We start from the raw sequence: 13,960 nt of genomic DNA on the forward strand, positions 1-13,960 counted from the left end.
ACAAGTTATTTTTATTTTTCAATAGAAATATTTTATAAGCTAATAAATCATAATTTTATAGCATGTGATATATAATACATGATTTGTGATTCTAATCATTCACCATTGGTTCATTTCAAAATCATAACGAATAATTATATGGTGATCTGATGTGACCAACAAATTAATGGTGATGGATTTCTAATGCTATATATGTTTATTTTGGAAAAAAAAAATAATTAATCCATTTGGAATTAACTATGGCCTAGTTCTTGATTTTGATTTTATTGAATATCTGAATAATTTTAGTTGCATTTGGCATTTAATTAATGGAAAAGCTAGGTTGGAGCTTATCCAAAAAATAAATAATTTTGGCCTTAAGTTAACAAATAAAGTTGTACATTTGTGATTGCATGGACACCACCTGTAAATAAAAAGTATTGTGAAAAAAAATAAATAAATAAAAAAAAACAATGGTTAAGATTCAGTGTATTGACCTTTTCAAATCTGAACCTTAGATGCAAGGTTGGCAACCTATTAAAAACATATCCTCTTTACACGTCAGAACGACTTCGTATCAAGTATCAACTGATAAATTTCAATGGTCAATTTTATTGGATTTCTATATGAGTGTTAATTTTTTAATAATAAAAATATATAAATATAAATATAAATTTATTTTAAGAATATTATGAATTTATAAGTTCAAAATCTAATTAGTTAAAAAAATCGATAAAATATTTTCAATGTAAAATATAAAAAAAATTGATCAGAAAATCTCAAAATTAAATGTATGTAAATGAGAAAAGTTGCAAGAGCTTCCCACGAAAGGAATTGGGAAAAAAGTGTGAGGATAAGGAGCAATAATGGATATAGATTTTATTGCCAAATACTTAAAATTTATTTTGTTGCAAATGGCATAATTCTCTAATAGGGACAGATAAAAATGAAACTGCTAGCTTTGGTTCTTTCGTAATTTTCAACCCAATGTAAACCCCAACGGATGCTGCTGTTACATTAGAGGACAAATGGCCTATTTCAAATCTAAATATATATATTTCTAAATCAACTTAATACAGCTGAATTTACTCAAATAACCTCATGTAATGTAAAATTTAATATATAACTTAATGTAAAATGACCAATATGTTACTTAATAAAATTTATATGCAATTTATGATATTTAGTTCTTCTAAATGACAATTAATTATTAACTTGGGTTTGTTCGACAAAATTAGTTGTTTTGATAGCTATTAGTTGTTTTAGTAGTATTTTAGTTGTTAGTTGTTTTAGTAGTTTTTCATAAAACATTAAAAACTAAACATTATATGAGTTAACTTATTTATAAAATGTTACATTAACTTCTAAAAACTAATTCAAACGCTATGTTACCGAATACCATGCAAAATGACGTTAAGTTATTTAAAAAGTTGTTGCCGAATATAACTTTTATGTATGGGTGTAATATTATATACTTATATAAATAACTATTTTAAATTAAATTAAAATGGTAAGCCGGTATTGATTGTACAACAAACTATTTAAATCGAAATCGCATTAATGCCTTCAAACTTCTATAATTTGATTTTTAAATCATATTACAAATTTGCTCTTTACTTCCCACATGTAATGGTATGAGGGCTTTGTAATTTTTAAGTGTGATAAAAGGAGAGTTTAGTAAAAAGATATTAAAGTTACTTATTTTAAACAACCTAAAAAATTGAAAGAAAGTCTACCAACGAAGGAGATTATGGTAACTTGAATCTTGCCTTTAAAGATGACCAAAATTATACTTTTCTTTCTTCTATAAAATCCAGACAAAATATTTGCATAACACATCTAAGATTTAAAGACTGTGTTTTGTCTTCTCCCTCAATTTCAACTCCCAACTTCTCTTGCATGAGCTTTATACAGACTTGTTAAATAGATATATTTTCTCTATTATGAATCCTAATATGGATAGCAATGAAGCTTCTTCACAAGTCTCTTCTATTTGTGAGGCCAATCAAACGGTTCATATATTTAGTTTAGCTAAGCAAGAGAGCCAATCCATGCTATTGAACCATCTCAGGGCTCCTCCATTGTTAACACCTACTGGTTCTCTGGTTTCTGGTTCATCATCTTCACTTAAACCAGAATCAGCTTCTCCATTTTGGAATGGAGATGATGGGTTAATGGAGAGAAGTGGCCAAAGCTACACTGCCTTCCCTTACTATCGATCTGCTTCTTATAGTAGAAGTATAGGTACGTATGTCAAAAATAGACACATTCAATTTCTCAAAAACATCTGCATTTCATGCGTTGTATTAGCTAGAAGATTAAATTGACTTGTTTCACTCAAAATTGGTAAATGAGTTTAATTTGTTTCATCTTTGATTTTGTAAAATGGATTTGTTAAAAGATTCTGACACATTTTGTCTTCATGGCAGGTTTGGTAAAATTGACACATAGAACATAGATTTGAATAGCTTCATTAATTAGAATTTTAAATTTTTTATGCATTTGCGTGCAGTCTTCAATTTTTGAATTTGATTTTCTTTTTTCAAGTTAAAGAAAATTACAAAGTGTTGTATATATATGTTATTTTGCAGATTACGGTAGGGAAAATTTGAATGGAGTGACAGTAGCATTTACTGCATCTCAGAGGATGGAATTAAAACAACAAGCATTGATCTACAAGTATATCTCTGCAAGTGTTCCTGTTCCTGATAATTTGCTCATACCTCTTAAGAGTAACCTCCGCCCCCATCCGTATGGCCTGTCTGCCCCTTCTGCTGGATTCTTCCCTTCCAATTCATGTAAGCTTCTTCTTCTTTATTTTTTCTGATCTTTTGGCTTATTCGTCATGTTGTTGGACTAATTAAGTTATGTGTGTAAAATCACCAAATTGGTGAAAAATTTTGTAGTCGACATAGCTCAAATTCGAGACTTCTTACTTTTCACGTAAATTAGAAAACCAACCAAGTAATAGGACTTTATTTAGTTAATAAATTGAAAAATTCACTAATCTCAAGTATATATTAACCAAGTGTCAATATTTAGTTAATGATTTAGACTGTTTAATAAAGTAGCAGTATTATTTTAAATGGAATAATTAAATTATAATTAAGTTGTTAATCTGGTATGCTTTGCTTGGTCGTCTCGTCTATGTGGAGGTGTGAGTTTAAGAAAGGACGGGCACACATGGGGACCAGAGGAGGTCCTTGCCCCCAATATATAAAAAAAAAAAAAAAAAAAAATCAATTTTTAGTGTTAAAAAGGTTGAAAAAAATTTATTTGGCCTCTCGTTAATCAAAATTACGGTCTAACCTCCTTAATTCTTTGAGTTGAATCTGCCTTTGAGTCAAAGACTCAAAATCTCCCGACTATAGAAGTTTTTATTAATTTGATGTGTAAATGGATGATTAACCTGCTGTGCGGTCAATAATATTTTTTTCCACCTGTTAGAGCCTCCCACTGAATTAAAAAAATTATAATTGAATTAAAAAGGTAGAGGTTTACTAAATAACCATGATAGCGTAACTGAGTGACATACCTTAAGTCTTTGTTTTTTGAAAGTGTCTGCAGTGGGATGGAGTAGTCTCCGACTAGGTTACATGGGCAGCAGCACCAGCAGGGATTCTGAACCTGGACGATGTCGGAGAACAGATGGAAAGAAATGGCGATGCTCAAGGGATACTGTTGCGGACCAAAAATACTGCGAAAAACATATGAACAGAGGCCGCTATCGTTCAAGAAAGCCTGTGGAAGCCCAAACAGCTGCCCATGCCACCAACACAAACAACATCATGCCTGTAACTGTGATCTCTGGCAGGCCAATTCATGCAATTCCGCAGCTCCAACAGTCAAAGAATGAGGAAACTGCTAATAATTCAGGCATTTATGGGAACTGTGACCCTTTCTTAAGCTTTTGGAATGATGATCATGGCTGGCTTAATAATAATAATAACAACAACAACAACAACAATAATAATAATAAGCAGCTCAAGTCTGATCATTGGACTCAACTTTCCATGTCAAATCCAATTGCCACATCAGCAATGCAGGAGAGAGCTTCTCTTTCACCATTAAGGTCGTCTTCTGTGCTTGGCAAGAAAATGGACGAGTTAACCCAAAAGCAAAGTTATTCTGCAGTTGGTGGCCCTTTAGGGGAGGTACTGAATGCAAGTTTTGCTTGTAATGGTGGAAAGTAAGGTAGTGGGATAAAGAAAATAAAAGGCGAAGAAGGTTAGAGTTGTTTGCCCCTTGAGATGTTTGTCTCTTTTTTATATTTTTAATTAAGAATGTAAGGACTTGCTGATATCAATTGAGCAGGAAGTTGGTTATTTTTGCTCATTGGAGCTAGTTTATTAGTTTGTGTTTCAGAATATTTTAATTTTTGCGCTGCTGCATTTCTTTCAATTATAAATTAATAGTATTTGCATTTATAAATGATTCCAATCGAGTATGATCATAAACTAACATTTCTATTAGAAATATTTAAAGGGATAAGCAATCACGTTACAATTATAAGATAAACACTCAATTATTGAATGATAATTTAATAGTAAAAATAAATAAATAAATAATAATATTCACTTATAATGTTAAGCGACTTTAAATTTTATTAATACTATTATAAAATAACTTCAAATAAATTAACTGCTTAAATTTTAAATAGGTAATTGTAAATGCTAAATTCTGTTTACAAACATTAATCATTTTTATGTCAAGGGAAGAAGTAAAAATACCATCTAACTTGATACGCTCTTGGTCAAATGTAATTTTGACCCATTCATCCAACAAACAAAATAATGGGCTTTTGTAGAAACCGTGTTGAGGGGAAAAAAAATTGCGGAAATGATTTTCCCTCAAAAATATTTACCCTTATGCTGTTTTGTTTACATTTCAAAGGCATTTGTATACTTTGAATGTAACAAATGCATGGTTACGCTACTGTAACAAAAGCAATAAATTTTATTTTTTTAAATACTGTTCAACAGCTCTATCGACAAATATTCTCCCTCTTCCCTTGTTAAATGTTACACTATAAGCGTAACTGATATATGTATTTTTTGAAACGACAATTAAAGTTGATATATATTTGCGTAACAAGTTAAAACTTAGGAACTCCAATATAATAGGGCTTATAGTTTAGGTACCATGAGTGAAATTAAGTCTAAAATTCTATCTTAACCTCTAAAAATTAGTTCAAACACTATATAAAGTGATGTTAAGCTACTTAAAAATGTGTTGTCAAGCTACTTAAAAAGATGTTGTCGAACACATTCTTGATGTGTGGATGTAGTTTTATATATTTATATAAATAAATATTTTAAATTAAATTAAAATGGTCAGTCGGTACTGACTGTTTGACAAATGCGTTTAAATCAAAACCGCATTAAAAGCCTTAAAACTTCTATAATTTGATCTTTAAATCATATTACAATTTTGCTCTTTACTTACAACATGTAATTCTCATAGTGATTTGTAATTTTTAAGTGTGATAAAAGGAGAGTTTTAGTAAAAAAAATATTAAAGTTACTTATTTTAAACAACCTAAAAATTTAAAAGAAAATCTACCTATGAAAGAGATTATGGTAACTTGAATCTTGCCTTTAAAGATGACCAAAATTATACTTTTCTTTCTTCTATAAAATCCATGACAAAATATTTGCATAACACATCTAAGATTTAAAGACTCTGTTTTGCTTTCTCCTTCAATTTCAACTCCCAACTTCTCTTGCATGAGCTTTAAACAGACTTATTAAATAGATATATTTTCTCTATTATGGATCCTAATATGGATAGTAATGAAGCTTCTTCCCAAGTCTCTTCTATTTATGAGGCCAATCAAAAGGTTTATAAATTTATTTTAGCTAAGCAAGAGCGCCAATCTATGCTATTGAACCATCTTAGGGCTCCTCCATTGCTAACACCTACTGGTTCTCTGGTTTATGGTTCATCATCTTCACTTAAACCAGAATCAGTTTCTCCATTTTGGAATAGAGATGATGGGTTAATGGAGAGAAGTGGCCAAAGCTACACTGCCTTGCCTTACTATCGATCTGCTCCTTATAGTAGAAGTACAGGTATGTATATAAAAAATAGACACATTCAATTTCTCAAAAAGATATGCATTTCATGTGTTTTAATTTTTGTTCAAAATGTAATAATTATTATTAGCTAGAAGATTAAATTGACTTGTTTTACTCAAAATTGGTAAATAATTTTAATTTGTTTCATTTTGATTTTGTAAAATGGATTTATTTAAAGATTCTGACATACTTGTCTTCATGGTAGGTTTTGGTAAAATTGACACGTGGAATTTAATTTTACAAAGCTTCATTAATTAGAATATTTAATTTTTTAAGCATTTGCATGCAGTCTTCAATTTTTTAATTTGATTTTATTTTTCAAGTTGAAGAAAATTATAAAAATTGGGGTACTAATATAATTATTTTAAATGAAATAATTAAATTTTAATTAAGTTATCAATTCAGTGTGATTTCTTTAGCCGTCTCATTTATGTTGAATGTGAGTCTAAATAGAGACCGGCGTACAAAGGGCCAAAAGAAGTCCTGTTCCCCCAATATAAAAAAAAAAAATTCAACTTTTAAAATTAAAAAAATGAAAAAAAAAATTGACCCTCTTATTAATTAAAGTTACGGTCTGGCCTCTCTAATCCTGTGGGCTGGATCCGTTTTTAAGTTTAAGACACAAAATCTCTCGACTATAAGATATTTTATCAATTTCGTGAGTAATCGGATGATTAACTGTTTTATAGCCAGCAGATTTTTACACTGTAACCATGGATAACGTGCGTAACTGAGTGACACACCTTAAGTACTTGTTTTTAGAAAGTTTCTGCAGTGGGATGGATAGTCTCCGACTAGATTATATCGGTAGCAGCTCCAGCAGGGATTCTGAACCTGAACGGTTCCGTAGAACAGATGGAAAGAAATGGCGATGCTCAAGGGATACTGTTTGCTGACCAAAAGTATCGTGAAAAACATATGAACAGAGGCCGGTATCGTTCAAGAAAGCCTGTGGAAGCCAAACAGCTGCCCAAGCAACCAATGCAAACACCATCATGCCTGTAACTGTGATCTCTAGCAGGCCAATTCATGCAATGCCGCAGCTCCAACAGTCAAAGAATGAGGAAACTGCTAATAATTCATCCATTTATGCAAACTGTAACCCTTTCTTAAGCTTTTTTAATGATGATCATGGTTGGCTTAATAATAATAATAATAATAACAATAACAATAACAATAACAATAAGCAGCTCAAGTGTGATCATTGGACTCAGCTCTCCATGTAAGTCCCAATTGCCACATCAGCACTGCAGGAGAGAGCTTCTCTTTCACAATTAATGTCGTCTTCTGTGCTTGGCAAGAAAATGGACGAGTTAACCCAAAAGCAAAGTTATTCTGCAGTTGGTGGCCTTTTGGGAGAGGTACTGAATGCAAGTTTTGCTGGTAATGCTGGAAACTGAGGTAGTTGGATAAAGAAAATAAAAGGTGAAGAAGCTCAGAGTTCTTTGCCTCTTAAGATGTTTGTCTCTTTTTTGCATTTTTAATTAAGAATGTAAGGACTTGCTGATATCAATTGAGTAGGAAGTTGGTTATTTTTGCTCATGGGTAGATCATTTATCAGTTTGTGTTTCAGAACATTTTAATTTCTGCTTTGTTAGATTTCTTTCAATTATAAATTAATAAAATTTGCATTTATAAAGTGATTCCGTCGCAAGATCATAAACTAATAGTTTTACTTAAAATATTTAAAAAGAGAAGACAATCACGTCTTAACAAGAGAGATACTCAACTATTGGACGGTTAATTTAATAGTAAAAATAAATAACTAATAAAAATTTTCACTTATAATTTTAAGTGAATTTAAATTTTATTAGGAATATTATCAAAATAACTTAAAATAATTAACTGCTTAAATTAAAAAAAAAAAGTAATTGTAAATGGTAAATTGTGTTTATAAACATTAGTCCTTTCCGTGTAAAGGGTAAAAAAAAAGGTGAAAACACCATCTACCTTGGCACACTCTCAGTCAAGTGTGATTTTGACTCCATCCAACAAACAAATTAATTTAAGAAATGTGATATGTTTTAGGCCATTTCAAAATTTGAGCTAAATTAAATTACATTTTAGTTTAACTCAATATAATTTGGCTTTATTTGAAAAATTTATGATTCTAGATTAAATTTTATATATATATATATATATATATAATTACTGTGTGTCACAAACTGACGATGAAAGGGGTTCAGGTCATAGTTCTTCCGATCTTTAAAGGTTCTTTATTAATTGCTAGCAAATTTAGTGGTAATACAGTGGAACGAGAAATGTCATAATTAAATATTTTATTAAGAAAATAATATAATTATAATAATAAAATATTATTATAATTTAACTATCGAATTTTAATAAAAATAAAATTACTTATCAATCAATATAAATTTTTCTCATAACAATTTAAATTTAATGACTTAATATTTATATAATATAATTGTCTATATTATTAAAATATAAAATGCAATATTACAATAATTAATATTTTAATCATTATTTTATAGCATCATTTATAATTTTGCTTTTTTTTTTTTTATTTTTTGCCAAAGTCTATGAGCATATAATTAAATTAAATTTTATTTTTTTTAAGAAAAAATTCTTTTAATGTATTATATGGTTTGCTAATATAAAGTGTCATAACTTTATTTATATATATATATATATATATATATATATATATATATATATATATATATATATTTCTAGCAAGTTTTATTTTCTATTTTATATCAAACAATAAATCTTATAATATATTTCTTAATAAATAGTAATAAATTAGCATTTATTTTTTATAAAATAAGTTATCCGAAATAATTATAACCAATCAAATTAAGGTTATTAAAAATAATAAATTTTTTGAAAATAATTAAATATATTATATTATTGCCATTTTTAATATGTACTTTGTATAGTAATATAATATAGTATATACCATATTTAATATGTACTTTATATAGTAAAACAGTATAATACATACCTTATTTAATATATAATATAATTTATTAGTTTATCTAATAGAATTTATATTTAAATAGAAAATTAATATACTAATTAAAATTAAATTACTTTTATTTTTTCAACCAATAAAATTAAAATTCTTAAATTTAAATAGAATTAAATTGCTTATGTAGTGTATAACAATTAAAACTAAATTTTTACTATATGTAATATATATCTTATGTAGTATATAATATAATTTATTATTTTATTCATAAATTTAAAATTTAAATAAAAAATTAATATAACTAATTAAAATTAAATTGCTTCCACGCCCACTTGAGTATATATATTCGCAAATTTCATTACATGATTTTTGGTTGGTTAAAGTGAAATATTACCATTGAAGTTATAAGATTGAATTTTGTATTTGGCCATAAATTTGAGAAAATTCTAACATTTCTTAACATATCTCATGTAATTTAGTCATATCATTTAGCTGATGTGAGCTTATGCACATGAAAATTTTCATTTCATTTTTCTATTTTAATATTATAAATTTCAATATAATTAAATTGATAAATTGCGTTTGCCTGATGGGACTTGGACAACTAGTGATTCGGATGTTCATTCTTTAGTGCTTGGGTATTTTACAGACCTGTTTGCTTTTAACAGTACCGATGAAAATGAGATTTTGGCTTTGGTGCACCCTCGGATTAGTAATGAGGACAATGAGCAGTTGCTGCGTGTTTTTTCGGACGATGAATTTCGTGTCGCCCTTTTTGATATGGATCCTAATAAGTCACCTGGCCTTGATGGTTTGAACCCTGTTTTTTTCCAAAAAAGTTGGGGTATCCTGGGTCCTGATATTAGCAACGCTTGTCGCCTTTGGCTTAGTCAAGGTACATTACCGCCCTCTCTTACTAAGACTCTGTTAGTTCTAATTCCTAAGTGTGATAGCCCTGAATTTGTTAAGGATTACCGGCCGATTGCATTATGCAACGTGTTGTATAAAATTTTAGCCAAAGCTCTTGCTAATCGTTTGAAAATGGTTCTTCCGAAAATTATCTCTGATTCACAATCGGCTTTTATCCAAGACAGACTGATTACTGATAATTTTCTGATTGCTTTTGAGACCATTCATAATTTGAAATGGAGGGCTAGGGGTACTATTGGATCGTGTGCTTTGAAAATTGATATGGCGAAAGCTTACGATCGTGTTAGTTGGAATTATTTAACTAAGATGCTTTTGGCCTTGGGTTTCTCTGATCGTTGGGTTAATTGGATGCACATGTGTTTTGCTGAAGTTACTTATTCTGTAAATGTTAATGGGACTGAAGTGGGACCGATTTTACCTCGGCGTGGTCTCCGTCAAGGTGACCCCATTTCTCCCTATCTTTTTTTGATTGTGGCAGAGGGGCTATCACTGTTGTTACAAAATGCTGAGCGTAGGGGCCTTATCCATGGGTGTCGTGCTGCTGCTAATTGCCCAAGAATCTCTCATCTATTTTTTGCAGACGACTCTCTCCTGTTCTTTGATGCTTCTTTGGATGAGGCAAGGTGGGTAAAGGATATTCTCGGAGCTTATGAAGTTGCTTCGGGTCAATCAGTTAATTTTGGCAAGTCTGGATTGCTCTTCAGTCCTTGTGTTTCTGATACCTTGAAGCATGACATATCTGCTGCCTTGGGCGTCTTTTCGCCACTTAATGGAAGTAGTTACTTGGGTTTGCCATCTTTAGTTATGCAGAGCAAGAGGCAAATTTTTAATTTTCTCAAAGAAAGGTTGTGGAAACGGATATCTAGCTGGAACAATAAGTTTCTATCACGAGCTGGGCGTGAAGTTATGCTCAAAGCAGTTGCTCAGGCTATTCCTAATTACTGCATGAATGTGTTTCAGCTACCTACTACTCTTTGCAATGATTTGCAGGTGATGATGAACCGTTTCTGGTGGAACGGTAATAAGTTTGATGGGCATGGCATAAACTGGTTATCTTGGGACCGTATGTGTGTTAGTAAGTCAGGTGGTGGTATGGGGTTCAGGGACCTTCATTGTTTTAATGTTGCTTTGCTAGGGAAACAAGGGTGGCGGTTGTTGACCAAAACTAATACTCTTCTATATCGCGTGTTTAAAGCTAAATATTTCCCAAGGGGGGATTTTTTGTCGGCTAGTGCCATTCCAGGCCAAAGCTTTGTCTGGAAGAGTATATTGTCCTCTAAGCAGGTGTTAATTCAGGGGTCTCGTTGGCGTGTTGGTAATGGTCAGAATATACATGTAACCTCTAGTCCTTGGATTCCTAAGGATGATGGTTTCTTTCCAGATGATGGCCAGCTTTTTATTCCGAATGCCATGCGTGTTTGTGACTTGTTTGTGGCTGGAGAGAATCGTTGGGATGTGAATAAGCTTATGAATCTATTTTCCATTCGGGATTTGAGGGCCATTCTTTCAATTCCTTTGAGTATTATGAATAGAGAAGACAAAATTATTTGGCATTTCCACAAAAAGGGTATTTATACTGTGAAGACAGCTTATTATGAAATTTTCAATTCTTTGAGGCATCATCAATTGCCCTCTAATGATTCTGTTTGGAACAGAATTTGGAACCTGCATGTGCCTCCTAAGATAAGGGATTTTATGTGGCGAGCTTGTCGAAACATTCTTCCCACCCGGTGTAAGCTTGTGGAGCGTGGTATTGGGGTTCCTAGTGCTTGTCTTTTCTGCCCTGATAATGAGACCAGTGATCATGTTCTGTTTGCTTGCCCTCGTGCCCGTGATGTTTGGAGAATCAGCAGATTTATTCTGCCATCAGGTATGCTTTCTTTTAATCAATTCTTTGAGCAAGTTTATTTGAACTTGGGTAGAGATAAGGCTGCCACTGTTGCGACTATTGCATGGAAAATTTGGGCTTCACGTAATGATATGTTGTGGTCTAACAAGTGGCTTCCTCCTGCACTGATTGTCCGACTTGCTAGTGATTATCTTCACTCTTTTGTTGCGGCTCAATCATTTCCAGCTTCTTCCCCATCGCTAACTGTAGGTCGTGCTTCCACAAGTGCTCCAATGGTTGAGGGGGTTGATTGGTTGGGTTTTACAGATGGCGCTATCTTTCCTAGCTCAGATTTTGTGGGTTTCGGCTGTCTTTTTGAAGACGGTGAAGGCTCATTCTCACTTGCAGTTTCGGGTTTTCATGAAGGTGGACACGACCCTGCTATAGCTGAGGCTCTAGCCTTGAGGCAAGGCTTGCTCTATGCTGTTGATGCCTTCCCTGGTCCAGGCAGAATGTTTACAGATTGCTTGTGTCTTGTGCAAGCTCTTTACTCTTCTTCTAGTGATTTTTCTGATTTTGGGTCTATTGTTATGGATTGTAAAGCTATTTTGTTGACTAGACCGGACATTAGTGTGTCTTGGGTGCGAAGATCGTCGAATAGAGGTGCTCATTTGTTGGCCCGTGCTTCTATTCGCTATGATCGTTTCAAAGTTTGGGTTTCCATGCCCAATACTCTTGTTGATTATTATCATCAGATTAATATATAGAAGCTCTGCCTTCTTTTTCAAAAAAAAAAATATAATTAAATTAAATTTTATTATTTATACATCAAATAAAGTGTTAAACTCATAGTTTATCATTTGGATTTTTTTTTTCAAATAGCATGTTATTGGTGCCAAGTTTAATACTACGTGGGCCCCATTTATTTTACTTTATATTTTTTAAAACGTTGTAAAATATTTATAAGATTTTTAAATTTATATATTTAAATAATTATTTTTTATGATAATTTTCATAATTATCAAATGAATAATTTTTATTAATATTTTAATAAATTAATTTTTATTAATATTTTAATAAATCAGTGATAGAAAAGATAAAATAATTTTTATTAATTAAAGTTTTAATATGCCTATTTTGATTTTATCAAAATCATGCAAATAGTCAATTTAAAAGAGGAAGTATAAGAAAGCAACTTTGATAAAGTCCACTATGTGATCAAACTTGAAAAATTAAAAGCAAAGAAACTTCAACTAATTCGGGTGAAATTTTAAAAAAGAAATTATAAGAAAATCTTGAGGAATATAATACATTACAGAAATCTGTATGAACAAAAAAAAAAAAAATCAATTTCAAACAATCAAAACTTCTGAAATCACAGATACAGAATGAAAACTGGATTATAATTTTAATACCTTAAATTTATTAAAACAATTTTTTTAATTCTTGAGAACCTCTAGTTAGCAAAAAAAGAAAAATTTAGAACAGAAATTAAAAATAAAAATGCAAAAAAAAAAAAAATAATGGAGATTGGGGAGCTCAGATTCTATGGGTGTAGAAAGAGTCTGTCATGCCGAAATTAGGCAAAATTCAGTACGAGGAATTTCTTATAATCATCGCAGCCCCAAACATCCTTAGAACCTTCAATACCACAATAAACAAAACCTCAAAAATCTCAAATAATAAACCAAAAAAAAAAAAAAAAAGAGAGAAGAAGGCTCAGACACGCACAAACGCAGTCATCAAAACTAATAACAGCTTCTTTGTTGGTCCTAATGAAAAGCAAAATTAGATCAGTATCGAGAAATGTAATCAGTCATCACAGCCCTCTCATTTCGATTTATAACTCAAAACAACAAATTATCGATAATCATGAGTAACGAATATTGAAAGAAAACGCGAATCAAAATACATTACATGAAACAAAAATAAAAGAGAGGCGGCGGATTCTTTCTGTTGGTTAAATCTTCAATGAAGAACCCTAATGCTCTGCTCGGAGATTATACTAAAAGGCTCTTCCGTTTCCTTTTGAGAAACATATATATATATATCTGGATCTAGGCCTCTAGGCCCTTCGGAGAGTCGGGATACAGCGGGCCAAAAGCCCAATTACAAATTAGACTTGCCCAGTAACCTGGCCCTAATGTGTTAAATATTCTGGTTAAATCAAAATTGCATTGAAAGCTTTAAAACTTCTATAATTGACAAATATTC

At 31.1% G+C, this 13,960-nt stretch overlaps 2 protein-coding genes and 2 non-coding genes across 5 annotated transcripts; 2 read left to right on the plus strand and 2 right to left on the minus strand.

Annotated features, from left to right (window-relative positions):
- The first annotated feature begins 1,807 nt into the window (after positions 1-1,807).
- LOC105640001 (growth-regulating factor 2) lies at positions 1,808-4,328 on the plus strand. Of its 2 annotated transcripts, none has more exons than XM_089718775.1 (3): positions 1,808-2,223; positions 2,571-2,777; positions 3,538-4,328. In XM_089718775.1, the coding sequence occupies exons 1-3, from the start codon at positions 1,923-1,925 to the stop codon at positions 4,170-4,172; spliced, it is 1,143 nt and encodes a 380-aa protein (XP_089574901.1). In that variant the 5' UTR covers positions 1,808-1,922; the 3' UTR covers positions 4,173-4,328. The 2 variants fall into 2 exon arrangements, with proteins under 2 accessions (XP_089574901.1, XP_012079596.4); XM_012224206.4 differs by having other exon boundaries at positions 3,547-4,328.
- A 1,421-nt stretch (positions 4,329-5,749) lies between these two features.
- LOC149497884 (uncharacterized) lies at positions 5,750-12,513 on the plus strand. Its single transcript, XM_089719302.1, has 5 exons — positions 5,750-6,050; positions 6,235-6,257; positions 6,983-7,190; positions 7,302-7,439; positions 9,638-12,513. Exons 1-5 carry the CDS (start codon positions 5,750-5,752, stop codon positions 12,511-12,513), a joined length of 3,546 nt encoding a protein of 1,181 aa, XP_089575428.1.
- Positions 12,514-13,280: 767 nt separating this feature from the next.
- On the minus strand, positions 13,281-13,372 carry LOC119371614 (small nucleolar RNA snoR8a). The gene has a single exon (XR_005179254.1). It is a non-coding gene; the product is annotated as a small nucleolar RNA snoR8a (small nucleolar RNA).
- Positions 13,373-13,460: 88 nt separating this feature from the next.
- Positions 13,461-13,574, minus strand: LOC119371615 (small nucleolar RNA snoR126). Its single transcript, XR_005179255.1, has one exon. It is a non-coding gene; the product is annotated as a small nucleolar RNA snoR126 (small nucleolar RNA).
- Between the last annotated feature and the right edge of the window lie 386 nt (positions 13,575-13,960).

This window comes from Jatropha curcas, chromosome 3 (genome assembly GCF_041381405.1).
Source record: "Jatropha curcas cultivar XTBG-Jc1 chromosome 3, XTBG_Jcur_1.0, whole genome shotgun sequence".
Classification (NCBI taxonomy): domain Eukaryota; kingdom Viridiplantae; phylum Streptophyta; class Magnoliopsida; order Malpighiales; family Euphorbiaceae; genus Jatropha; species Jatropha curcas.

Coding starts and splice junctions, on each gene's coding strand:
- LOC105640001 (XM_089718775.1), top strand. CDS start 1,923: ATGAATCCTAATATGGATAGCAATGAAGCTTCTTCACAAGTCTCTTCT. Junction 2,224..2,570: donor TTCTTATAGTAGAAGTATAG/GTACGTATGTCA, acceptor GTTATTTTGCAG/ATTACGGTAGGGAAAATTTG. Junction 2,778..3,537: donor ATTCTTCCCTTCCAATTCAT/GTAAGCTTCTTC, acceptor GTTTTTTGAAAG/TGTCTGCAGTGGGATGGAGT.
- LOC149497884 (XM_089719302.1), top strand. CDS start 5,750: ATGGATCCTAATATGGATAGTAATGAAGCTTCTTCCCAAGTCTCTTCT. Junction 6,258..6,982: donor CTGACATACTTGTCTTCATG/GTAGGTTTTGGT, acceptor ACATATGAACAG/AGGCCGGTATCGTTCAAGAA. Junction 7,440..9,637: donor ACTGAATGCAAGTTTTGCTG/GTAATGCTGGAA, acceptor GGTATTTTACAG/ACCTGTTTGCTTTTAACAGT.